We start from the raw sequence: 27,369 nt of genomic DNA on the forward strand, positions 1-27,369 counted from the left end.
AATGTTGTGCATCCACTGTTGTTGTTAGTGAAATTAGCATGTGGAAAAGACAGAAAATGTCTAGATAGGAGGCCAAAAAATTGCCTCTATTGTTCATTAGCTGGCCATGATCTCCACATATTAGCATTGGTATCAGCAATAGGAAAAACCCATATCAGTCAATCTCTGCTGTGGTTCCTCTTCATCTCAGTTGTGATAAAGATGCTATTCTGCAAACCTTGATTGGAACAAGTTATTCACGCTTCTCTTGCCTTTCGTGTCAAATCTGCCTGCCCAGTCTCTTCTGAACAGCTGCCTCCCAGTGGACATTTTCTCTTTCTTACACCATTTTCTTCCCTATTCTGGTGCTTCATCAGCTTCGCCATATTTAGATGCACGAGTTGATTTGATGTGGCAGGGCTGATTAGCTAATCCAGCGGTTCCTAACCGTTTTTCCTTGAGGAACCCCTTGCCTATGTCCAAGACAAGCCAGGACCCCCAACTTCTACCTATTAAAAGTGATTAATTGTACATATATACAGAGTTATAACTCTTACACAGTTTTGATTTTACTAATGGATGTGTCACTGGGATTTTTTAATGTAATCTTTTACAAATATAATTTTGGTAACCTCAAAACCTCACAGACCAAATTATGGTGACCCTCTTGGGAGGTAGATAAGTAGGGAACCACTGATCTAATCCATTAGAAGGAGTGTGATTAGAGCAGTGTTGGAAGAAGTATTTGATGTTTTTTTTACTTAAGTAAAAGTGCAGATAAAGGGGTAAAATTATTACTTGAGAATAAGTAGAAATATCCAAGAAGTTTCTGACTGAAGTAAAAAGTATTAAAGTATGAATTTTGTAAAAAAGTAAAAGTATTGAACTAACATTTGCATTGTTTGTTACTATTACCTTTGTAACTGCAGTCCAGCATAAGCAAGGGAGTGTGCTGCTGGGCTCCATCAACACAATAGAGCACTTTTCACTTCTAAAAGCTTTTAAGAAAACGTAGAGGAGTGGAAAGTACAGATAAGTGCTTTAAAGTCCAGGTTCACTGAGAAACTTTTTTTTACTTTAATATTTTTGAAAGCGATCAGTCACTCAGAGTCTACATGCAGGCTGAACATGGAAATAGTCTTCTATTTCCTGCATTAGCTTCTGATAGAGAATGGATGAGAAAACGCTTGGTTTAGAAAATCCTGACAGATCTACGCCACATTCATGGACTCATCCTTCTTGGCTCACAACGAGGAGAACTGTTCTTGGTTTGGCGTCCAGGACACAGCAGAGAACGTCTCTACTAGCAGAAAGTAACTGTTAGCATTAGCAACTCCTCCAGGCTTGTGTTATTTGTGGAGATAAATTATCAACACCGCAAAGCAAATGGAGTCAGAGGTGGAGTTGCGTTGCAGTTAGCCAATCGGAGGGCATTGCAGGTTGCCAAATACGGTAAACAGTCTGCTCGGCACAGCGAGGCTGGCACTGTGGAAAATGACGAACTTGACAAGTCAAGCAGCTGCTTTTGAGCCCAGAAGATGTTCTAATATTAAATACTGTTGTAAAATAAAAATATTAGTGAAAATTAGTCCTTATCCTCAACTGAACTCATCTCAGCCTTTATTTATAAAGCACCTTACAGGCATGAGCATGCCACCAAGATGCTGTACAACAAAAGAATAAAACAATAAAACATATAGCGCCACAGACATAATTAAAACCACAAATAAGAATCACAAAATATAAAACATTAACAATTGCTAACCCACAGAATTAAAAGCCAGATCATAAAAGTAGGTTTTCAGCCTCATTTTAAAAACTTCTACTGATGGAGAGCCCCTAATAGTTAGGGGCAGTGCGTTCCACAGTTTCGAACCCGCAACAGAGAACGCCCTGTACCCTCTCAACTTCAACCTAGCCTTAGGAGCCCGTACGATTCGCCACCGGACATGGTACTGGCTGGTCACTTCACATACTGGCAGCGAACCTGGTATCCCAACGTTTGGAAACCTCCTTTTGTATTGTTGCAGCTACAACCTCAACACACTAGATGTTGCTATGGTGTTCGTGTTACGTAGTCAACCTTTGAAGGTGCAGTGTGTAAGGAAATAGTAAGAATCTGACAGTGAGAAAATCCGAAAAGAATCTTAATGTTTCAGTCATTTTGAAATGAAGGTTATACTGAAACAAAATTCATATCCAGCTGGCTGCGGGGATTGTCAGTTTTTCGCCTTTCAAAACAAAAGAAGGAGGGATGTAACAACTGTTTACCATCAGTGAGTGTGGGGTTACCGTGTCTCCTGTGAGCTAATACTGCAATGCAGGCAACTGTAATTTGACGACGTCCGGCAAAAAGCTCCAGAGTTGTTTAACATGGTTGCAGTAACCAAATTTTACCACAGAATGCCATTTTTGCTTCAATTCTACATATTGCACCTTTAAAGTAACAATTTGTATTTTTACCTTTAGTCTCTAGAAATATGTATCGAAATGTTGCTGAAAATGAATAAAAGTATGCCCAGTCATTGAGAAACAATGGCCGTTTTGTAACATATGATCATAAAAAGTGGGTTTTAAGTACAAAGAGCACGGGTCTAGCATCTTTGGGGGACGTTATATTAGATGTCATGTTTCCTTCTGGCTGGCTCGGGGTCCTACACATCCAGATGACGTCGCGCCAGATGATTGGCTGGATGTACGACCATGGACGTAATTTTTTTTGGGGGGGGGCATGTCCCCCCCACTTTTTCCAAAGTCAAGTTTTGACCCCTGCACTTTTTACCATCCAAAAACAATATTACGCTATATTAAATCGACACTGGTTGAGCTCTAGGACCAAGCGTAAAACAACCGTTTGTGTTGAAGCCTGTTTCCCATTAGAGCATACTAAGATACCCCCCCCCCCCCCCGTGTCCCCCCCACTTCTAAAGTGAAAATTACGTCCATGTGTACGACTTACTGATGTTCATTTAGGTAAACACTTCGCAAAACGTCTATGAAAGAACAGAATCGAAAAAGAGATGCTATGTATTCTGAATTGAATTCTGGTATGATGACATCATCAGCAGGCGCAGGACCCAGAGCAGATCCGGAAACTACAGCGCCAGGAAACTACAATCGGCATTGCATTTCGCTCTATAGAATTAACTAAAATACCATCAAAGCCTTGCATGCGTTCCGCCACACAGGTAACAACATTTGTGTAATGTCTTTTTAGACTAGCAACAGTCACGGTGATATGGTGTAATACTACCCAGAAATGTATGTATGTACTGCCCCTGTCATCAGGAAACTACACAATGCCACTTTAAAGAGCAAGTCATCCCCTAACAGAGTCTAACTCCACTCCCACTTCATGTTTGAAAAATGCAACAAATGCTGTTGCCTGGCAGACCGAGAAGGAGGAGCTGCTAACAAATACACACACACACACGCACACACACACACACACACACACACACACACACACACACACACAGGCTCACAACAGCATTGTGACATCATAATGTACCAGAGTACATCATAGCATACCTCTCAGCCAATAGCGGTGGCAGATTTAAATTAAAATACAGTGCAGAGTTTTTTTTACCTGACAACGGCACAACACTGCCAATTTTAGGCAGAATATTTAAATTTTAACTAAGATGCACTGAAGTGCCAAATTATTGACTGCACGTGTCAGCAGCACAATTAGACACTCGTTTATTTAGTTTATCAGCAAAAAAAAGTTTATTTGGGGGTGACTTGCTCTTTAAGTACAGTCATTAAGTACTTAAAGTACTTGTACTTTTTTCAGTTTCATTGCTTTTTAGGATATTTAGTTTAAGAATGTATTTTTGCTATTGTTTATATCGCATAAACTAATGATTTAGAAAAATATATAGCAATTCGATCACACGACGGCGACGTGCCTCACATGATTACATGAGACATTGTGTTGCCTTATATCCGGGTGTGTGCTCTGACTGCAGCTGATTCATCAGGACAGCCGGCTGCTGCTGCGTCACTATTTAAATTCCCCCTCCGGCCGTTGTCGGCATCTCCTCCTCGCGCCCGACCGACAAACCTCGCTGACACTTTAACGTCGTTCTCGGAGCTTTTAACCTATTTACGTCCCATCGTCATCATGAGCACCGCAGCGATGCGGCCCAGCAGCCTTATGGCGGTAAGTTTGGGAGGAAATCGGAGTTGTGAGGAAGACTCGGTCATTGTTTGAACAGCCTGCAGCTGCTCTGAGCAGCAGCCAGTCACCGTGGGAAGTTGTTCATCCATTCATTGTTCCAGCCTTTGTTTACTGTTTAGTTTTAATGAAGTAACTCGCCTCTGGCTGCTGTTTTTAGTACGTTTTTGTGCTTAAACTTCCTTATTTTCCTGTTTGATTAAAGTCTAACAGAGAGAGGCGCTCAGAGCAGCAGGAAGGTTGTTATAAGGAAATTTTTAATCACACCACCTGATTTAAATCAACAATCAAGTCTCTACTGGCCTGTAAACTCAATTTATTGTCTTTATTTGTGTTGGAACGTGAGCTTTTAGTATTTAATCTCTTTTGTCTTCTGTATTTAGAGTTAATCCTGTCTTATGTAATGCAGTCAGAAACATTGTAAGGACATGCTGGCTGATTGCTGCTTGTTTAGTGTGTTTTTTGTGAACAAAAGCCAGTATTTGGTCTTAAAATGTGACACAAAAGCTTGTTTTTCCTCCAGCATGCCACAGAAATGTTGTTGCTCCTTAAATTACAGGTTAGCCGTGAAAGTTTATACCTGCATTGTTTAGTTGTGTTATGGGAGTAAAAACGGTTGCAGTATTGCTTTATTTAAAGATTCTTACCCCTCCTAATCTTTGAAAAATTCTGGTGAACTGCTGATCCAGATCAATAAAAAATAAAAAACTTGAGTCTGGCTGCAAAATTTCAACAAATGAGGACTTAACTGTACACAACTGCATGTAATAATTTACTTTTATTTAACATATTTTTTTTTCTTGTGAACTGGATGAAAAAACTAAAGAAAATGTGATTTTGACAGCGATCGTGTCTGTTTTCAGGTTCCGATCAAGAACATAGAGCGGGAGCTGATCTGCCCCATCTGTAAGGAGCTCTTCACCCACCCGCTCATCCTGCCCTGTCAACACAGCATCTGCCACAAATGCGTCAAAGAGCTGCTGATGCTGAACCACGACGACTCCTTCGACGCTGGCTCCGAGTGCTCCATGCCGGGCAGCCCCAGGTCCAGGGTGCCCTCGCCCTCCATGGAGAGGCTGGACCGGCTCGTGAGATCAGGTAGGGAAGAACGGGGGAGTGATGTCCATTTTTCAGGCCACGCGGAACAAAATTAAATTTTTTCATTTGCTTCCACTCATGCAAAATTTCTGTTGCGTCTTCATTTTGTAGCTTTCTTATGCATTCAACAGGTGTGAACGGACCAACCCAGTTTCTGTGGAAATGTGTGTGCAGGGGAACTATTTTGCAAATAAAAACCAATGGAATAATTTGATTAACTAACAAAAAAAGATTGTCACGCTCTTGAACTAATAAACAAATGTTCAGCCGATGCAAATGAGTGACCAGGCTTTGGAGCGCAAATAGGCCAAGTATTGTATACGGGGGTGTTTTACTGCTGCAGACGGCGCCCCTCCTCTCATTCTTGCCCCAGATTAACAACACTTTTCTTTACCGGCACCATCAGGCAGAGGAGCTAGATGAGCTTTTGTGTCTACATGAAAAAGCAAAACAACTGTTGACAAGAACCTCTAATTGTCTCCTGCAAACGCCCCCGAGGCGTCAAGCATCCCCCCCAGTCTAGTAAGAAATAACAGCTATCATCCTCCAATCCACCTTTAATCAGATTTACAGCCGAGTATTACGAGCACACGAGAGAAGTCTGCACAGCTGTAGGCTCCTTTTTTAAACGTTTAGTCTGAGCGTTTGGTTGGGGGTTGCAGGTAGTTGGATCGATGTAAGTTCACCGCTCGGCTCGTGGCACTGCTGGGCCCAAGCTTTGAGAACGGTGTGAGACGAGGCAGCTCCTTTGGGCTGCAGGCTATTCTCAGGACCACAGCTGTGTGTGAGTGCCAACTTTTCTTCTTGGGAAGATTTATTTTATAGGTTTACTTCTGTCCCACGACGCTTTCCTGATCAGCCTGGGAGAAGATCTAGAAAAGAAATAAAGGAAGCTGAAACCTCATATTTTTTTTCAAACAGTCTTTCAAATTTTGTCCTGATTTGGACTTTTTCCCTGTTGAAATAAATGTGTATAATGTGAATCTTGATTTAAAAAGCTGTAGCTGGAATTAGTAACAGTTTTATTAAGCTAGATGCCACGTTGACCCGACTCGAAGAGCCAGAGCGACAGAAACCCCCGGAGTATCTCAGGGGAAGTAAATAAATGAATGAATGAGTTCTTCAGCTTTGGGTTAAGTCCTACCAAAAAACTAACACTCCCTCGGTTTGCTTCTCTGGCCTTGAACGAGTTCATTCTTCACACACAGGACTCTATCTGTTAGTGCAGGAAATGGTCAAGTCCTGCTTTTGGCTAGAGAAAGTTCTCCTCTTTGAGAGTTTCCATTAAGCATGGATCTTGTGGAATTCCTTCTTTTTTTTTTTTTTTAGGACGCATTTATTGTGCACGTTTGGGAGTTTTGAACACAAACCCCTAAATGGGACAAAGCTGTTTTTCTGCTTCAGCTACCAGGAGATCAGATATCTGGTATCCATGGAGATGCGACCTGCCTGTAAAGAATGAATGAGGGATTGGATGAAGGGAAAGAAAAGACCCAAGGCTGTTTGTTGGGTGGATGGGGGGGGGGGGGGGGGGGGGGTTGGAAGTGATGGCAAAATTAGACGTTTTGAAATTTCCAAGTTCTTGAGCTCGATCCTGTTCATAAGATGTGATGGATAAAAATAATAATCATATAAAGGTTCACACTGTCTGCTTTTAAATGTTCATGTGGTGTTTTCTGAGCTTTTGTTTTTCTTCTCTTTTTGTTGCTTAAATTGGCTTTTTGCCTCCATCCCACCAAGGCTGGACTCCACATCATGCCGTTTCATTGTTCTTGTTGGTCTCACCTCACCTCTCTGTTCATTGCTTGCAGCCACAGTGCGAAGGTCGTGCGGAGGTCGAGGTAGACGCGGGCTCCGTGTTTTGAGTATCTGTAGTAGTGAGTACAGTGTTGCTATAGAACCCCTGTGAAACCCCAGTTTGGTTCTGCCTCTTTCTCCACGTTCTACTTCCACTTTACAAACTCGCCTAAAAGGTCCTGATGACTCTAAAATATTCACCAAGTCGTTAAACACACACAAAACAGATGAACTCTGACTGCGAACAGTTTTATTTTCTTAGTGCCAAAGAAAAAAAGGAATTTAAAGTATCAGAATTGGTGTGGAGGTCTCCGGGGAGTTGAATAGAAACAGGAATGCAGGATAAACTTCACTTCATAAATCAGAGGAGAGTAAAGCGTTTTTATTTAGGAGGATAAATGTAGGTTTGTGTTGTCTCCAGGTTACACACACACACACACACACACACACACACACACACACACACACACACACACACACACACACACACACACACACGAGCTTGCCATGAATCAAGTGTTTTAACATTTAATGCAACATTTGTGTTTTGTAGGAAGTGTTTTCATCAATAAGAATCTTTAGCTGCATTTAAAAATTTGTTTTTCTTTCCTTGGATGTAGTAAAACCAATGTGAGGAAACCATTAAATCTGTTAAATAAAAATAAGTTGAGGTAGGTTTGCCTGTTTGTAAAAGGACAGCGCATGTTAAGCATAAAAATGTTTATGGTTCAAAAATGGCATCTTAAGACAGAATAGCATGGTTGGCAGCATAAAGTAAAATGGTAAATTAAGATATCAGGGATGTATAAATTGATATTAAAATCATTGTTATAAACAATAATTACATGTATTACAGTAAATCAGGTTGGGATGTAAGAAAATAATACACTGATTGTGAAATGGCGATATTTCGTGTTTAGATATTGAATCGATGTATAAAAGCAGTGTATTTTTAACTTGATTTTAAATTGAGGATTTACATGTCAACGCTTGTTTTTGTGTGATGCAATTTAGAGTCTGACTCCTAGGTGACAGCGGTTTTATCACCGTCTTTTTCACTGAACAAGATCTCATGATGACACCAGATGTGTTGTAGAAACGTCCGACCTGAGCTTTTAATGAAGTTCAGTCTAAAGTTTTGTCTGACCTTTTTAGTATTGCATTTCATCGTATCCCCTCTTTTGCTAATGCATTTGCATAACCAGATTCTTGCACGCACACACACACACACACACACACACACACACACACACACACACACACACACACACCAACTTAAGCTTCTGAGATGATTACTATTACCGTTAAATGACTGAACAATTATGCATCATCACCCCCCTCACCATCTGAGATGGATAAACACGTTTTTAATAAAATATCTGTTTCTAATAACAGGCAAGTTATAATTATCGGGCCGATATCGATATGTTAAAAAAAAAAGACCAACTTCGGCTGATACCGACATTGATGCTGCTATAGTGCATCCCTAAAGGTTACTCCATATTGCACAACAGCTCCAGCATAGGTCAAGTTACACATGCACAGAAGTTTAACAATAGCGGCATGAGGTAAAATTATACTTTTTCATTTTGATATATGAATAAATACAAAATAGTTAATGGCAACGAAGCAGACCAGTCTCAGTAAATCATAGATTAAAAACATGCACATTTTCTACAATGGCAGCATCTGTGGAAGAAAATGTTTCATTTATCTAAACTTAACTAGGCTCGTCTGTAGAAGAGAATTATTTAGTATTTAGTATCTTAGAGCTGAAGCTCACGGAGAAGGAATGAAGGGTTCAGCTCTGCAGCGATTGGCCCTAGTCAGCTGTCCGCTCTGGTTCCTTTTGCAGATCCACAAATTCACCCAGACACTTTGCTGCAGGCTAATCCTGCCTGAATCTTGTTTACTTGCACCTTTTTATTCTGAGTCAGCGAACGCCGTCTGAATAAAGTTTTTTTTATTTTATTTTTAATATTTTTTTTGTGCAGGACAAGAAATGACCTTCGACTTTTTTATTTAGTTGGCTTAAATTATTTTTCATATATATTTTTTTCTATCCTAAATCATCATCTTCACATCACACCATAAATCTCTCACCAGACACATTTTTGTGGGAAAGCTCTTATGTGCAGTTTGGATTCTGTAGTTTTCCAGTTTCTCTTTAACCTGGCATGCACGTGGCTCCACCTTTCACCTGTTGCTTTCACAGCTTTTCCTTCAGCTGCACCTTTTTGTGTTTTTGCAGAAATGTGAAGTGGCCTCCTTGTGTTTCGCTCATCTGAGGAGTGTTTGATTTAATTTTCAGGTCCTCGGAAACGGAGCAGCAATTCTGGCTCGCAAACTGAGATAAATCCAGCACTCCTCGCTTCCCCCGCCCCCCAAAGACGTGATGCAATATTTATATTTTTGTGTGAACTTGACGCTTTTGGTGTGGTAAACTTGTTTGTGATGTGGTCTTCATGTTGTGTTGCTGCCTTGTTGTGATGCTGCTGCATCAGTAACAAGATCGGTGTGTGTGTGTTTGTGGACAGCTGTTGCTTCAAGAGGTTTTTTAATGGAAGTGTTGATGCATTGAACTGGACATTTGATTATTTATAAATATTTTTTTCATTTAAAAGATTAATTTCTACTAAGTTTGTTTATTTTCCCAATCATTCTGTAGGTAAACAGAATGGGTTTTTTATTTTGTGTCCAGATCATTGTGTGCACTTCAAACAGGCGTCACTCCTGTTGTCCACGTTGAACAACATTTTCCAAAAGCTCAGAGGATGCTGTCCTCCATGGCTTCCCCGTATCCCATCCCTCCCCGCTGTTCTTCCACTTCTCTTGGATGGTTTCTACTTCTGGACTTTGTTCCATGAAAGACAACGGCTCTTTGCTTTGCCTGTACTGGGTCTCCCCCATACACTCATGTCTCTGAGTGGTTGTCTTGTGGAAATAAAGCCCAAAGGGAAACATGCTGAGGTCGTGTTTTGTGAAGTCTTTCAAGATCATACTTGGCAGGTCACAGCTGGTGACGTAACTCGCTCCAGAATCGGACACAAATGGGGTTGACATTTATCAGAGACTTGATTTTTGTAATTCAAGCACACTGTTGCTTTCATGTCCAAATGGGGCCTCAGATGAGACTGGAAATGTGACTGCCTGAGGGTCTGACTCTTTCCTGCAGGTGACCTTTATTCAGTCATGTTCCTTTGACCTCCTTCAGGCTCGATCTCATCTCCCGGCTGGCGCAGAGGCTCGGTGACTCCCAGGATCACCACCATCCCGTGTCCAGGCTGCCAGCACGACATCGACCTGGGTGAGCGCGGCATCAGCATGCTGTTCCGCAACTTCACCCTGGAGAGCATCGTCGAACGCTACCGACAAGCCGCTCGTGCCGCCATCGCAATCATGTGCAACATCTGCAAACCTCCACAGCAGCAGGAGGCGACAAAGAGCTGCATGGACTGCAAGGCTAGCTACTGTAACGAGTGCTTCAAGCTGCACCATCCCTGGGGAACGCCCAAAGCCCAACACGAGTATGTCGGTCCCACCACCAACTTTAGACCCAAGGCAAGTAGCATCAGGAGGTTTTTGCTACTAAGACTAAAATTACTTTACTACTACTGACTAGTTACTGTACTCCCAGAGTTCTAACACAACTAGAACTCCCACTAGCAGTCAGTCCGATTGCTGGTATTCCCGCCATTGAATTGAGAGGCTTGTGATGACATCAGAGTGAAACGGTTCTAGTGGGCTATGAGTTAACTCATTATGGACATGTAGACCTTTATATGGTATAAACATATAATAGTTCCTTTAGTTGAGCGACAAGCAAGTCAGTTTGGATTTTATAATTTTATTTAGCACTTTTCTGTTTTCTTGTAGCAGCTTACCATTGACTTGACTTAAAGAGGGGATTAAAAAACAGCCGAGTTTGTGGATATTTTTAGACCACATACTCCGAACCTTCAGAGTTTAGGTCTCCTTCCTGTTTCTCTTCAGCTATCCTTGAGTATTTTGTGTCAAACCCATGCAGTAATGTTTTCTGTAGAGCTGAACATGCGCACGCATTCTTCTGGTCGTCTGCCACCTCCTTCCTGGTTCTGTAGGTGATGCAGCTCATGTAACTGTATAGTCTGCAGCTGCCTGCAGCATTTGTGCCCAAGACTAATCTAATTTATGCCTGGATTATTAAGTGTGTGTTTTCCCAACTGTTCCAGGTGCTTATGTGTCCTGAGCACGAGATGGAGAAGGTGAACATGTACTGCGAGGTCTGCAGACGACCAGTGTGTCACTTGTGCAAGCTGGGAGGCTCCCATGCAAACCACAAAGTCACGTCAATGAGCAGCGCTTACAAGATCCTAAAGGTAACGGATTGTTTCAGAGAAGTTGGTAAATCAGTCAAGAATATGATACGTTTATCTGGAGCTGTTGAGTGTAACACAGTACCGGCTTGTGGTTAATCTGAATTTGCACACAGTGTTTAAAGTGTCATGTTGGAGGAGGAAGCAACAAGTCTGGACCTTTGACCTATTGATATTTTAAATATCTCTAGTTTCAGAAGAGAACCTATTGAGATGAAATGTCACAAGATGAGTCGGTGGAAATGTTTGATCCAGTTCTGATTTATGTCTGAAAATCAAAATTTTGTTCAGAGGAGGGATGTCGTCGTCGAGCACAGACGTGTCCCTGAATCTCTTGTTCCTGTTCCATTATTAATGTCTGACCTGTACAGGCTGTTGGTCTTTAAAGGGATATTCCACCCCAAAGGAAAATTGTCGGTTGCTAATTTCCACATAGTTAGATAAATTGGAGAAAACTTTGTGACCAGCAGTACTTTTAGCTTAAAACGATGCAAGTGAACGGTACCAACGAATTTAAAATGACTCAATAGTGATTCTGGCTGGTGACCTCGGTAATCATATCGACTGCAAGTGAAATTAATAAGTAAAAGAAAAGAATCACTGGTGCCATTTTAGACTTGGGACTACCTTATGACAAAGCACAAGCTGTATGCCTCCACTGAAAGGTTCAAGGACACGACACCCAAATACAAAAAATATAACCATAACCCATTTGTCTTGTACAATTAAGTTAAACAAAATTTAATGTTTTGAGTACAAAAATATAGGTAACTCTTTACGAGGGTCTCTTTTTACGTTACTAAGTGCATTAACAAGCTATTAACTGCTTAACCATATTATGTGTAATGATTTAAATTGCATGTTATTTAATAAGCCATAAGGCGTAGGATTCCATAGGAAATATGAAATCCACCTTACGGATCTGTGAGGTTATTTAAACCAGAAGATTGGAACTTTTTAATGCAGGGATTAGATAACCGCTTCGTATTCACTCAGACAACAGAAGAGAGTCAAGTTTAAAAGTTAAGAATTTTATTACTAACAAATTAAACTAGACTGACTTTAAGCACTAAATGTATGGTGTAACTAAAGTGGATGAGACGTTGAATGGATGACGTGTGATGTTGATCAGAACCAGCAAATCCGAAGAAGCGATTAGTTCTGATGGGAACTGAAGGTGATGTCTTCGCATTAAGCTTTGATTAAGAGATTCATAAACGCATTCAACGCCATTTGCCGGTCTACATACCCTGAGCGGAAGTCCCAGTCCAGATCAGGAGGTGTAAAAGTCCAGTTTGACCTTATGGAGCCGGAGCCTGTAGAAGCCACGGCAACCAACCACCCATCTCGAGATACTTCTGGGTCACGACAATTTGTTGGCGTCTGGTGAGACCCGGACCTGGGTCTTGATGGTTCAGCTTTTATTCTGAAGGGAACCGTTGCAGCAGTTGGAACAGCAACAAATTTTCCAGCTTGTTGTTGGTTCTTTTGGTTGAAGAAGAAAGTTACGGATGGCCACTCCGACAACTTCTCTAGAAAGCTTGAACTGGCGTTAGAGATGACGTGGGCATAGTTTTATACTTCGGATGTTTTGGTTTCTGGTCGAATGAAAAGTTGACAGATTTACCAACACCATCAAAACCACGCCTCCGTCAGATCTGTCAGATTCTGATTGGATCAGTGAAGGTAATGTGTCGTGTCTTTTACAGCTACGTGAAATCAGTCCTGTAGGAACATTTAAAGTCGTAGTACCTTCATAATCTATAGGATTATAATAAAGTAATTAATATTTAGATTTTACAGATCGGTCACATCTTATTTATTGACTAACACTTGGTTGGATTAGCTTTATTAAAATAGAGTTCTTTGATTAATTAAAAGAAAAGAGTTCATTCTTCATTCTTCTGTTGAGCTGAAAATAAGCAGGTTAGAAGGAATGCATGAGACCTTGAGACCATATCTCGTGCAGACTAGTCCTGTGCAGAGGAGGGGAAAAAACAGTCATTTCATTCCGTTACAAATGTAATGCATCGCTAAACAACCCCCCCCACCACCACCACCACCACCACCTCGGCCCTTCGTCCTATCCTAAAGGACACTTGATAGTTAATACCAAGAACATTAATAAGGGACCCTTTGTTTATTAGTGCTTAATAATGCACTAAATTGGGCTAATAAAGGGACCCTTACTGTAAATTGTTACCAAAATAGAAAATTATTTGCTTAAGTTTATTCTAGTAGCATTCATCTACCATAACACACACAAAATAGAACAATAATAGGGATGTCCGATATTATCGGCCGATATTGGCCTCAAAATGTGGTATCCGTTTTTACTCAGTGACCCAACCTTTTCATACCATGCACATATTACCCATCAAACTCTTCGGCTTCATCTCCTTTCTCAAAATGACAGATTTGGTTTTAGAGATTTTAGTTTTATTTGGCAAAACTTGTGATTAATTAGGAATTTGCCCTGTGTAGAGAGGATCTGCTGCTTGTAGGTAGCCAGCTAGCAACCAGCTAGAACAGGAATCTTCACCCAAGGCGCCATTTTCTTAAATGAAGATCTTTATAAATGTGACATTCTCCCATTATTCGGTGATGAAATTCAGCTGCTGTTGGAGACGAATGAAAACATGATTTTTTTTTCTCTTACGAACATAAATTTGAAGTCATTTTGCACTGATGAATTGCATTCATGATACATATATGATGTTGGCTACATGATTTTTTTTTTCATTACTGGGACCCCACATGTATCGGTATTGGTTTATATCGGTATCAGAAATCATGAGTTGGACAATATCGGATATTAGAAAAAAGGCCAATATTGAGCATCCCTAAACAAAATACGCTTAGTGATATTTAATTTAAAACGAACGCCAAATAGACGTAATGTTCAGCAGATAAATGGGAATCGGTTACATTTGGTGCGCTTGTCTGAGTGGATCTAAATAACGGGTCCCTTTTAATATTTAATGAAACCATTTGTTTTGCGCAATGTTTGAAACCTGATCGTGGTTCACCTTGGCTCTGATGTTCTGGTGGTCGGTGAAGCCTCCATCAGTCAGAAAAAGGTTCCGGTTTCTGTGCAGAAGATTTCACCCATTCATCACTCAGAGCTGCACTTTTCCGTCCGATGGGAGGAAATTATTCATCTAATCCAAGTCTGATAACTGTTCAAAGTTGGAGCTGTGAAGTGTTTCAAATGAATATTTAGGATGGAGGTTCCAGAGTGATTTAAGGTGGTTTGAGGCTTTTTGTGAATAGTTCTGATCTCCTCTTTCCTCAGGAGAAGCTGGCCAAGAGTATCCATTACCTCATCAGCAAAGAAGACCGGGTCAGGACTCAGATTACGGATCTAGAGCGGCTCATCAATCTGACGGAGGTGAGAGCGCTGAGTCATCCCACTGCAGCAAACATGCCTTACAGTTTCTCCGATGCCGCAGCTCTGTTCTCCTGATTAGAACTTAAAGATATTGGTGTTTTTATTCAAACGTCCATGATTGGATCTGAATTCGGGTCACTCTTTGGAGGAAAAAAAACTTGTTTATCTTTTCAGGTTTCTTCTGAGTGCTTGAATTAAAAATGCTTGAATTTAAAGTGGGTTTTAACGGTGTTTGAGCGGCATTATTGTGATATATTACTGCTGTTTTTTTAGAACATTTACTTTTCTGAGGTAAAGAAGTGAATTAGTCATTTCAGGCCGATCTGTACTGTTTATGTAGATTACAATTGATGGTAAAGTGCAGAAAAAGCTTGAAAAAGGTGCACGGGTATTTAAAATATTTCCTTATGAAATATCTTTATAAACAAAGTCCCATTGAGATTTAAAACCTCTTTTTCAAGGGAGTCCTGCAGCAAACATCAAATTTCTAGGATGTTTATCTTAAAACCTTCAGGGAAAAACAAATTCTTTCTTTTGATATAGTCAGTGTTTCATAAAGTAACACAATCATGAGCTTCAAAAGCTGTAAATCGTTTGGAATTATGTAAATGGAGGTTTGGTTTTCTGGTGAAGCGATGTAATGTTGTGTTTTTGTGTTTGAATTTAATGTCACTAAACAAACTAGATGCAAACCACAGAAAAGGGAAATGAATGATTTGGTGCTTGGCTGTCGGTCTAAAACCTACAATAAAACTCTTTAGTTAAAAACAAACTAAAGCTTTTTCCTCCAAATAAAATGTTGAACCTGCAGTTGTAAAAATACTTTCTCATCGCTTGCTTCACTCATGTAATTTACATGCTGCTCTTAAAGGAGAACGGGCAGCAAGCAGAGCGGCAAGCCAACGAGCACTTTGAGCGTCTGTTCGAGACTCTTCAAGAGAGGAAATCGGAGATGCTGCGGTCCATCGAGCAGTCTCGTAACAGACGTCTGGATCACCTGAAAACCCAGGTACGACATGCAGAACCAGAGCTAGATGGACAACATTTAAGATGTGAATCAGAGCTTCGCTGACTGAGACGTTCCTTAGGTGGAGGAGTACCAGGGCATGCTGGAGAACAGCGGTCTGGTGGGCTACGCCCAGGAAGTGCTGAAGGAGACCGACCAGTCCTGCTTTGTACAAACTGCGAAGCAGCTTCACGTCAGGTTATCCTCAGACTGATGTTGACTTTCCTACATGATCGTTGAATTTTGAGGATGTTGACTTTTATTTTGGAGTTTTTCCTAAAGATGAAAGTTTTACGTCTTTAAAGCAGATGTATGCAAAGAGCCTCGGCTCTGTTGGTTGCATACAACCAGAGGTGGAAAGGGTACTAAAATTCCTACTTAAGTATGAGTACCAATACTTTGATCATTTTTTGCTCGCGTACAAGTAAAAGTACTTCCCTAAATTTTTAATAAAGTAAAAGTAAAAAGTATCGTTAATAAAATGTACTCAAAGTAAAAGTTACTTGGTTACATTTTTGTCAGCGTAACGATGGCTACATCTAAGGAGTGCAAAATCACGCCAGTTCACAATTCGCGTGTGTGTGTGTTTTGATGGGGGGATTTCTATCCAATTAGTGAGAACAGGATGTGCACATTGATTGGACGAGGTTTTTCTAGGATTGTTCGTTTTTATTTACTTAGCAGACGCTTTTATCCAAAGCGACTTAGTTTCTAACCTATAGGGCATGTTGTGATCTGTGGGGGAAACCGGGTTACCTGGAGGAAACCCACACATGCATGGGGAGAACACGCAACTCCACGCAGAAAGGCCGCAGCCGAGTTTCAAACCTGCGACCTCCGTGCTGCGAGGCAACAGTGCTAACCACTGCGCCACCATGCAGCCTGTTGTACGTTTCAATTGTGATAAAAATTATTCTTTATTTTGAGAAAAACAATTTATTTTTTAGATGCCATCAGCATGTGAGGTATGTTGTCATGACAACTCTAACATGAGACTGTGCTCTAACCTGTCACATAACAAACTAAATGAAAGTCAAACATTTCAGATGGACCGTATGACAGCTGCTAACGTTGGCCCTGCCCTACTTTACCTCTACATTACAGTTCCTTTATCCGTGTCCATCCTAGAGCTCCTCTCTGACCTTCATGCTTATTTAGAGCAGCTGATTTTTAAAGTTAGCAGAGTTACGAGACCCTTAAGGTGGGTTCACTCACTCATTTAACCCTTCACCACTGAAATCAGTTTGTTCATTCCAATCCTCCTAAATAATCCTCCAATCATCCAACTGGAATCCTTGAGGGTCCCGTAACGTCCATCCTGTCAGAACAGGCCTTGGGAGCCCAGGTGTTACCAGAACTAACGGTGTCTCCTCACCAGCGTGAGCCTCAACTGTGAAGGTTGGTCTCCAAATATGAACTTTTAATTCATGCATTTATCTCCTCTTGTAACACTTAAATATGTTTTAAAAGGCTTGTATCATGATAAGTTACACCTCCCAGACAAAAGATGAGATAAAACATTATCATAGACAATAAGACTTCATTATTTATGAAATATAAGTTATTTTCCTGAGCCGTTACTTGAACCAAGAAATAAGATGAATGGATTTGATGAAACCACGCTGTCTCATGCACTCCTATATGTGTAACACACACACATACGTGCGTCATGACTAATTTAACTACATTGAACTGCTTTTGTAATAATTTAATCTTATTCTGGAGTAAAATAAAGAAACACACTAAATATCACATATCTGTGGCATCAAGGAGCATCTTCTGAGTTCAAACACAGGGATGGAGCAAAATGTTTACTCCTGAACAGTATCAGGATGTTTTAACCCACAGAGGCCTGCAGGTCTTCTGTTTAATGAGCAGAGCGCTGAGAATCCGCTTGTTATGAGCGCTAAACGTTATTTTTCCGCTTCCGTGCGGAGCGGTAGGTAAACGCATTTCAAACACGGAACCGAGTCTGGTTACCAACTGGAGGAAACGTATTTATTACAGGAGTAAGACGCAGACCGTCCTATCGAAGGTGCATATTTTGTCCTTAGATTTAATTCCTTAAAGATTTCATGAATTGGATCTAAATCCGATTGTGTTGGGGTGCGCGCACACACATGCACACACATGCACATGCACAGTGGTAACTAAACTCAAGGGCAGCTAAGAAAAGAAGTTTGCAGTGTCCATTTGGAGCTGTGTGTTGGTGAATTTCTGCTCTAAGCTGACTAATTAATCTGCATTAGCAGCTTTAGATAATCTGGGAAAACTGTTCACCATCAACTCTGGTGTGTTTAGGGTTTTCCTGTCTTAAAATTAGGATTTTAATCCATTTTTCTGCTTTTATGTAAGATATAAAAAATATTTCCAAAACGGAACAAAGCAAAACAAACCTCCTCCTGACTCTGACTGGTTGTTCGAGGCCTTTTTAAGACCCCAATTTTTATTTCTAGAATCCAAATAGCCACGGACTCCCTGAAGACGTTTCACCCCGCTGCTGACCCCTGCTTTGATGAGTTTGTGCTCGACACGTCCAAAGAAGAAACCCTGCTCAAAGAGATGTGTTTTGGTGGAGGTAAAGTAGCTTTATTTTGGTTTTGAGTCAAAGAATCTGAATGTTTCTCTAATTGGGACCAAAACGTTTGAGTCATCGAACCTCGGCTTGTTGCAACGACGTGTCTGAAAACGTGAGGGCCAGAATTAGCGGGCTGTAATCTGCTGCGTCTCACATGCTCAGCCCTGTGAATTGTACTCAAAGGTCAGAGGTCGGCTGCGGTAAGCAGGTTGAGACAGATCTTCTGATTTGTAGATCCTGTAGCTCTGAAGCTTACAGAGGTGGTTTTAGGTCATCAAGAAGGGAAGGAATGAGCTGAATCGTGTTTCTCTAAACTTCTTCTCTAAGCAAACAAATAAAATATCCAAATAAATTATAGTACAGGACATTTTAATCTCTTTAATATGATGCAGGCATGTCTATAATCCACTATAATAATAATTTAATCTGCTACTTGGTAGGACTGAACCATTTACTTTATTTTAAACATGCACATTTAAAATGGGGTAATCGATAAATAATTAAAGCCAATATCAGCAGTTTGACTAATTATTTTAATGGGGCGACGGTGGCTCAGGAGTTAAGTGCTCGCCCCGTAATCGGAAGGTTGCAGGTTCGAGCCCTGCTCAGTCTGTCGCTGCCGTTGTGTCCTTGGGCAAGACACTTAAACCACGTTGCCTGCTGGTGGTGGTGGTCGGAGGGACCGGTGGCACCTGTGCTCGGCAGCCTCGCCTCTGTCAGTGCGCCCCAGGGCAGCTGTGGCTACAATGTAGCTCATCCCCACCAGTGTGTGAATGTGTGTGTGAATGTGTGTGTGAATGGGTGAATGACTGATTGTGTTGTAAAGCACCTTGGGGGGTTCCATGACTGTAGAAGGCGCTATATCAAATACAGGCCGTTTGCCATTTAATCATAAAGATGGTCATTCTTTCATCAGTCTGAGAATTGATTTTATTCCAATCACACAAAGACGGGAGTGAGCGAGTGTGATAAATCTGATTTATTTTCAGACAGCAATGATGATTTGAAAGCTCTCTCAACTGGACACGTTGACAGCTGAGTTTCGGGCCATCCTTAAAACTGAGAGCAGCTCCTTTTATTTTTATTTATTTTATTTTTATGTGTTTTTTTAATGAGAAGCTGGTCGGGTCTAATAAATACTTGTGAGTGAGAGCTCTGCCTCCAGACTTTATCACGGAGATGAGAGGAAATCTGCAGCTGATGCTTTAAACGAAGTCGTCTCTTGGCACAAGTCGTTGTTCCTAAACTGTCGCTCCACAGCAGAAGGTTGCCTTGGTGACCACATCAAACAAATCATTAGGGTCACATGAGATTAAGATGGTGTTTTTGTTGTTGTTGTTGTTTTCTGCTCTGATTAGATTGAATCAGTGATGTCTCTGATCTTTTTGTTTGTATTTTCATCTAAAAAAGGCTTTAGCTCTGTTGCAGTCTAAATGATTTGTGCTTGAATCTGTTCCGCCTGCAGGCCTTTTGTTCAGAGCAAAGAAAGATGCAGTGGAAGCGTTTCTGTGCTGCAGTAATTTAGCTCAAGCCTTGGCAGATGATGCAGCAGTAAACTAAGTCTCTGGAAAAGAGCCCACTGGAAGACAAGAGTTCTCCTGTTTGTTTTACACTCAATTAAAATCATGTTAGACTTTTTCCTTATTGGGTTCCCCTTTTTCAAAACTCATCCGCATTTTCCTTTAGTTTCTCCTGTTTAATGTCGGACGTAGCGACTGTGATTCGTCAGTATTTTCTCTCTGAAGTTCCTGATTGCAAACAGAGGATTTATCAGAGATTAGGTAGAAAAAAGGCAATTTTCTGATTTCACTAGGGATGCACGATGTATCGCCGTCTGTACTGGTATCAGCAGATGTTACTCATTTTTTAACTCATTCACTGCCAATGACGAATGAAATCGTCATTTACATTTTTTTACTGTGTGGTCGTCGGAACGAGCCTCCAAACCACGAGAACAAACGTCAAAGTTCTAAAGCCGATCTTTATCCGCGTACGTCACACGTTACGTGATCAGAAAGCAGAAAATCCATGTGTTAGGATATTGTTTTGGGCCGCTGCTGTGTTTGAAAATAAATAGATAAATAAAAGTGAGTGAACGGGAAAAGCTTCTGACGATCACAATTCCACAACAGATTATGAAGGAACAGATGATGCTCGAAACGCGCAGATTCTGCCTGATGTAAGAGGTGAGTCTCCTTTGTTTTGGTAGTTTTTGGCGTTGACATCATAGAGGGCAGCGTTCTGTGACTTAACAAAAAACAAAACAAAACAAAAACTGTAAAAATGCTGAAAGATGCTGGCAGCGAAGGGCTTTTATGATCAGGAAATGGCTGGCAGTGAATGAGTTGACACATCTATCGGGCCGATATTAACAACAAATTTTTTTCCCATCTTCCATTTATCTGTTTCAGAGGGTGATTAGGGGTGATGTGTATTTGTTTAGTCATGTCAGTGATTGTAATCATCTCAGAGGTGTAAATGTGTGTACACAGTAACGTAAATAAAACTTTTATCATTTTTATTCAATACAAGATCTGCTGATGTTAGAAGCATTAATGTTAGTATATTGGTATCGGCAAATATCGGTCATCGGCTATGACAGGGATTTAATATCGGTATCGACCCAAAAATTCCATATCAGTGCATCATTATTTTTCCACAGTTGAATTACAGATGGCCATTAAAAAGGGGCACCAGTAGGAGGTAGAGCAGGTTGCCCAGGAATCAGAAGGTTGTAGGTTTGATCCAGGCTCTCGCCACTGTGTCTTTGAGCAAGACACTTAACTCTCCTTGCCTGTTGGTGGTGGTGGTCGGAAGTTTTGCTTCCGTCAGAGCGCCCCAGGGCAGCTGTGGCTACAGCTAATCGTGTGTGTGCGTTAAATATAAGGCAAGAATGTTTATTGGGGTTTTATTTTTAACCTTCTACATGGAGTGGAGCTGCAGTATTTCCATGTTAAGTGTATTTTTGAAAGTCTTGACGAAATCCGACCTTTTGAATGGACGATGATGATGATGATGGACGGAGAGAGAGATGAATCTCAAACTTTTGTTGTGTATAAAATTACACTTTGTAAGGCAGGGTCAAATATGCTGGTAGATTTATTAGTCTAAGGAATCTAAAGGTCAAAGTTCATCTGCACTGAGGTCACCCTTCTGTGGGGTTAAATATGACCCACATACTTACATGTTCTATTTGAGGAGTAAACCAGCTGAAAACTGTGCATGAGGTGAAAATAGTCACGGAGAACCTGCCTATCTTAATGTTTATATGAAAGTAAAACCAGCTGATGATTCTGAGTGAACCTTATCTCGGGGCTGGAGCAGAAAGGATTAAAAATGTGGAGCTCGAGTAGAATAGAGGAAGTGAGAACTGTTGATGGTCTTGTTGTTGCTAAGTACACTTCCAGGCAGTCTGGGGAAACCTTTTAAGCTCCATTATGCAACATCTTCTCATCCATGCTCACCACTTGTCTCTGAGGGGAAAGTCCTGATCAGAACAACTGACTGGTATTCCACTTCTTCAGTCCCAGGCTGAAGCTGAGGTGTTGGTGTGATAAGGGCAGAAACCAGAACCGTTAACATTTCACATAACTTGTCTGTTTTTCCATCTCTCGCTTACATTTGTATTTTTCCCTTCAGTCCCTGATCCGCCCATCATCGACTTGCCCCACAGCAGAGTCTATAACGAAGCGTCCATCTGCTGGAGGTTGTCTGATGACCACCTACCTACAGACCATCACGTGCTTGAGTACCGCAAGTGAGTTCAATCAGCTGTAGCAGAAGACGAGAGCTGCTGGTTAACTATTAAAATAAATCTAAATGATCTTTTTCATCAGACTCAGGAGCCCGAGCCAGTCCCCATCCCAGGAGGACGGTGAAGACCACGGAGTTTGGAGGACCACAGACAGAGTGTATGGATCCAGCGCTGTGGTGCCAGGACTTGACCAGAACAGCCTCTATGCCTTCAGAGTTCGTAGCTGCAGGAACTCCATGTTTAGCCCCTACAGCCCAGAGGTCACCTTCCATACGCCACCTGCAACAGGTAACCCCAGTTCATGGGATCTGAAAACAGTGGCTTAGTCCTCATTTTTACCTGAATGATTGAGTTCTGGTTTTTGTTCTTAGGTTTTTTTTTTAATATGAAACTAACTGTTTGACATGACCGCCGTTTGACATGACCGAACCTAAACAAATGAAACTGTCAGGTTTGGCTTGCTTTTAGCACCCCCTAGTGTTCTATTAGTGAAAACAAAAATGCAGCGTATCCTCGCTGTGCATTGATCTTTTTAACATCTTAATCTAACAGCTGAAATGTCTCTCGAGCCTTCATTAGTTTCTACAGGGGTGGTTCATCACTCAAATGCTGTGTTCCTCCTCTTTACTTAAGCCACTTACGCATTAGCATAGGCTCCACTCGCCCACCCCAGCCTGGCCTCGTTTGTTCCACACTGCCATAGGAATGCAGATGTGATTGAGCACGAGGGTGGTCTGTGGCCTGTGATGTCATGAGCGCATCTCCAAGCTTGTGGGCAGGGCAAAAAAAGCGTGGAGAAGTCTGCGGTGTCTCTGATGTAGCTAGCATTTTGTGTGTGTGTGTGTGCTCTCTCTCTCTCGCTCTCGCGCGCGCGCTCTCGCTCTCTCTCTCTCTCTCGCGCGCGCGCGCTCTCGCTCTCTCTCTCTCGCGCGCGCGCGCTCTCTCTCTCTCTCTCTCTCTCTCTCTCTCGCGCTCTCGCTCTCTCTCTGCATCCAAACTAATGAATCGTGCATGCGAGAAGCACCTGTGGTCTGATTCTTTCTGCCAATTAGAGGCTCCCCCTAATGGTACCATGATTTAGAGCTGGCCAATCAGCTGGCAGCGGGTGTGTTGTCTCAGTTTGACTCCAGGCAGACCACCTCGGGAAGTGGGCTGAAAAGGCGTCCGATTGCACGCAGGAGAAAACCCTGTCCAGGCAGAGTAGAGCCGATGCTAGTGTGTAACTGCCTTTACTCTAACAGGGACTGGACTGACACTCTGAAGTTGCAAGTGTGATATTCTTTCCACAGAGGACTATGGGGGTCTGAGTGACATTTCATTAAAGCTGTAAAGGGTAATTTTAACACACTCTAAATGATTTAAGGATGTGAAAATGTTGCTTAGTATACCTTTAATGTACTAGCTGGAGATCCGGCCCCTGTTATTGGGCCCCATCTTGGCTAAAGTAACAAGCTTCTGCTCCCTTTAGTTCTCTGAGCACGTCTGTGTCCAGCGTGGATTTATTTACTTCTGACTCATAGATCAGATGACCTACAGCCTTGTTCATAGATTTTTTTTTAGACGTTGTCCTCTGAGCTTTCATGGTGGAGATAATTAAGCAAGTATTTATTTATTTTGTTTTCACCATGGTAATGTCTGTTTTGCATAAGCAACACCAGTGAAGCTTTAATCTGAGAGTGTGTGTGGGTGGTGTCACATTTTGGAACAGAAACCTGTTTTTTTTTAACTGCATATTTAGTCTCTGAGATGATGAACCATGTAAAACTATTTTTTCTTTCGTCTGCTGGACAGGAATTTAAACATCACCCTGTCAGTATTAGATTTTCCTGCTTGGTAACCATAAAGCTACCCATGCTTTGAGCCGTTTTGCTGATTTAGTCTCAACATATTGAAATGCACTGTAAACATTTTAGTTATAAGGTCACTTTTGACCGACTTCATATGACTTCCTGCAGCCTGGACCTTCTTTCTTCACATATTTTCTTTTTTGAGGGTTTGCTTGGAATTGCTTTCACGTTTAAACAATGCTTTTCTAGTTTTGGTGCTGCAGAGGATTTAGTAATCATGTATGGTGACTGAAGTGGGGATTTAAAATTCATTTAATACGGCTGTAGACTTGGAGGTAAACAAATGGTGCAATAATCACCTCTGGGTCTTTTTATTGGTGCATTTAACAATAAAAATAAAGCAAGTAACCAAGTATGGCTGTGCATTTAAAAAAAAGGTTTAGCTAGTTTTAAGTGCTGAAACTGCATAAATAAAACTTAATGAATATTTTCATGAGATGATGGTTGTTGGGACCTTTGCAGTCCAACAGTAAGATGAAAGCTGCGTCCCCCCCCCCCCCAGCAGGATTTGTGCTGTTATCATTTTCATGCCCTAGCTGATAACAGGACTTTCCTTGAAGCATGCAAATGAGCAGGTTTTACCCAGAGTAGACTAAAGATTGCAGGGGGTTGGCTGGATGAGCTTGAGTAATCGTGGCGATGTGGCTCCTGGATTATGATAATCATAGCCTTTAGCCCCGGAACTATTAATAGAATGTGGTTAATTTCAAACGAGATGCTCAATGAAGCTGGAAATGAGGTTTGCCTGTTTGAGCCAGTTTGTTTTCTGTTGTGTAATAGCGCCCTCCTGTGTCAGCTTTTGTAATAAATCTATTCAGGTATGCCTCAACTGACATCTTAAGTTTTTTTTTTTAATGTTTCTTTCTTAGAATTATCTGATTTGTTCAGAAAAAATTAACAATCTGCCTTTTTGGTTTTCCACATGAAGCTTTTGGCTTCCTGTTCAGCGACAAGTGTGGGTTCAGCAACGAGCGTCTTGTACTAAATAGCCGACGGGACATGGTGGAGAGCGTGGCAGGCTTGACCTTCCTCCTCGCTGCAGAACGTGTGCAGACGGGCAGCTACGTCGGACTGGATTACATCATTGGGGACACTGGCATCTCTCAGGGAAGGTACGCATCAGCCTCGGCGTGGGCAATTTAGAAAAAGAAACTTGTTCAGCTCTTTGCAGGAATCTAATCCACCTGCTGTTACCGTTTCTGCAGACATTACTGGGCCTTTAAGGTGGAACCGTACTCCTATATGGTTAAAGTTGGAGTTGCTTCTGACACCAAACTGCTGGAATGGTTTCACAATCCCAGAGATACCAGCAGCCCGAGGTACGTTCAGCATCTGGAAAACGCCTTTTCATAACAACGCACCAAGGCAGTGTCTATAAACCAAAACTGAGTTGCACCTAATCCTGTTGTGATGCAAGAGGAGCTGCATGAACTCATTAGGAGCTTATTCACAGACAAAGCACACCTTTCTCACCGGATCAACGCTTGTTGAAGTACGCAGCGGAGCGCCTGATTTTCACAGATAAACGTTAAATCTGTGCTAATTGCATAAGATGATCATCACCAGGCAGCGTCCAGCTCTTGTTATATTAAATAGGTTTATTCTTTTGTTTAATAGACTTATTCGTACCTTTTTAGACTTGATATCAACAAATCTATCAAATTTAATGATAAACTCAGAGGATCATTATTTGTCCAACATTTTCCCATCAGGTACGATCATGACAGCGGGCATGACAGCGGCAGCGAGGACACGTGCTACGAGCTCTCTCAGCCCTTCACCCTCCTCACACTGGGAATGGGGAAACTCTTCATCCCCAAGGCCTCCTCCTCCTCCTCTGTTTCCAGCGCAAACACGTCATCCGGTGACCCCGGAAACCGCATGCTTCCCATGCCGCAGCGCATAGGCGTGTGCCTGGATTACGACGCGCACCGCGTGTATTTTTACGACGCCGACACCATGCGGTGCCTTTATGAGAGGCAGGTGGACTGTTCAGGAACCATGTATCCTGCTTTTGGCCTCATGGGCAGCGGGAAGGTTCAGTTGGAGGAGTTCAGCACGAAGAAGCTCTTCTTCTGAGGAGGGATGGAGCATTTTGGTCCTGCAGGACTGGAATTGGTTTAATCTTATCGGAACAGATGTTTTCTCTAACAGGGTGAATTTTGTTTTTTTAGATTGGAATGTTATCCTACCCCCCCCAGAGTGATAACTGGTCTGAGTAGCTCTCCACATACGGAGGTATGGATCTAAACAGACCTTTCTGCGTACCAAAGTCTCGGTATGTTAGCTTAATCTGCTTTTAAAACCCCGCTGGGATCAGCTATTGATGCAGAAACGGCTCTGCAGTCATTTTTAATCATTTTAACACAAAACCGTTGGTTTTTACCAGGTTCATGGTGATGCATACTTACATTTTCGGTGATAATTTAGTTTTTTTGGCTCTGACTTGTCTGAAGGTAGCAGCACAGGTGTAGATGTAACATCGGCGGGTCTGAGGAGGTTGTAGCTACTTTTGAAGCTTAAACCTTTTGTGCCTTTTCCCCCCCTCATGGAAATGATCAGAGTTCTTTAGCTAAAGTGTGAACAAGGCTAAAACGATGGTTTTTGCACAAACGTAGTTTGGTTTTTAAATGCTAAAACAAGAATCGGCACGTTTTTATTTTTTTTATTTTGCATTTACAAAAAACGGAAGAAGCTTCTCACTCATCTGCAGAATCACTCGCGTTAACGTTCGGCACCACGCGCCTGTCTCTCTCACAGCTGTCGAATCACAACTAGCCAAAGTGCTGTGGCTCTGGTGCTGACTCAAGTGCAACACAAACAGCTCTGTGGCCTCACCCACCATTTTTCATGTTCCTTCAGAAAGTGCTATCACAAAAACGATACCTTCTGCTGTTAAGACCACCTCACACATGTGGGTGTAGCATGTTGGCACCTTACCTAAACCTGTATGGAGAAGCAACACATAATGTGGAATTCTTAATGGACTTTTTGTTAAGGGATGTATTTCTTGCTGTTTTTAATGTGATATAATCTAAATGTGCCTGCACGTGTTATCATTTTTTGTAAATTTCTACTTTCCTTATTTTTTCTGGAGGGTTAGGGTAACGGTCGTGTGTGTTTTCTCAGGTTTCCGGCCCTGATTTGGGCCTAATACTACCTACCTCTATCAGTCAGCCCTGGAAAACCTAAACTACTGCTCCTCTCCTGACAGAAACTTGGGTTTGATTTGTTTTTAACGTTGGATCCTGGAAATCCTTTTTGATTTTAAATTCCATGTTCATGATACCCAAAAACCTATTTTCAGTGAAATAAAGTACATCTTAAATATTTTAGTTGGCGTGTGCTTGTGGATCATTATTGATGGGAAATACTGTAAGTAGA

General features: G+C 41.6%; 1 protein-coding gene across 2 annotated transcripts in view; it reads left to right on the forward strand.

The window, feature by feature from the left end:
• Window positions 1-26,166, forward strand: part of trim36 (tripartite motif containing 36) — a 30,059-nt gene extending 3,893 nt beyond the window's left edge. Inside the window, exons 1-13 of one of the 2 annotated variants that reach the window (XM_054731533.2) lie at window positions 3,993-4,144; window positions 5,023-5,257; window positions 10,269-10,615; window positions 11,266-11,412; window positions 14,705-14,800; window positions 15,672-15,809; window positions 15,889-16,004; window positions 18,263-18,384; window positions 22,024-22,141; window positions 22,221-22,426; window positions 24,914-25,097; window positions 25,191-25,304; window positions 25,698-26,166. In XM_054731533.2, the coding sequence (XP_054587508.1) occupies window positions 4,106-4,144; window positions 5,023-5,257; window positions 10,269-10,615; window positions 11,266-11,412; window positions 14,705-14,800; window positions 15,672-15,809; window positions 15,889-16,004; window positions 18,263-18,384; window positions 22,024-22,141; window positions 22,221-22,426; window positions 24,914-25,097; window positions 25,191-25,304; window positions 25,698-26,064 (2,229 nt within the window). In that variant the 5' untranslated portion in view covers window positions 3,993-4,105 and the 3' untranslated portion in view covers window positions 26,065-26,166. Of the gene's footprint in view, window positions 1-3,992; window positions 4,145-5,022; window positions 5,258-10,268; window positions 10,616-11,265; window positions 11,413-14,704; window positions 14,801-15,671; window positions 15,810-15,888; window positions 16,005-18,262; window positions 18,385-22,023; window positions 22,142-22,220; window positions 22,427-24,913; window positions 25,098-25,190; window positions 25,305-25,697 lie in introns of those variants that run through there. The other variant, XM_015972793.3, reaches the window with a different exon arrangement.
• Window positions 26,167-27,369: the final 1,203 nt, after the last annotated feature.

This window comes from Nothobranchius furzeri, chromosome 17 (assembly GCF_043380555.1).
Source record: "Nothobranchius furzeri strain GRZ-AD chromosome 17, NfurGRZ-RIMD1, whole genome shotgun sequence".
Taxonomy (NCBI): Eukaryota; Metazoa; Chordata; class Actinopteri; order Cyprinodontiformes; family Nothobranchiidae; genus Nothobranchius; species Nothobranchius furzeri.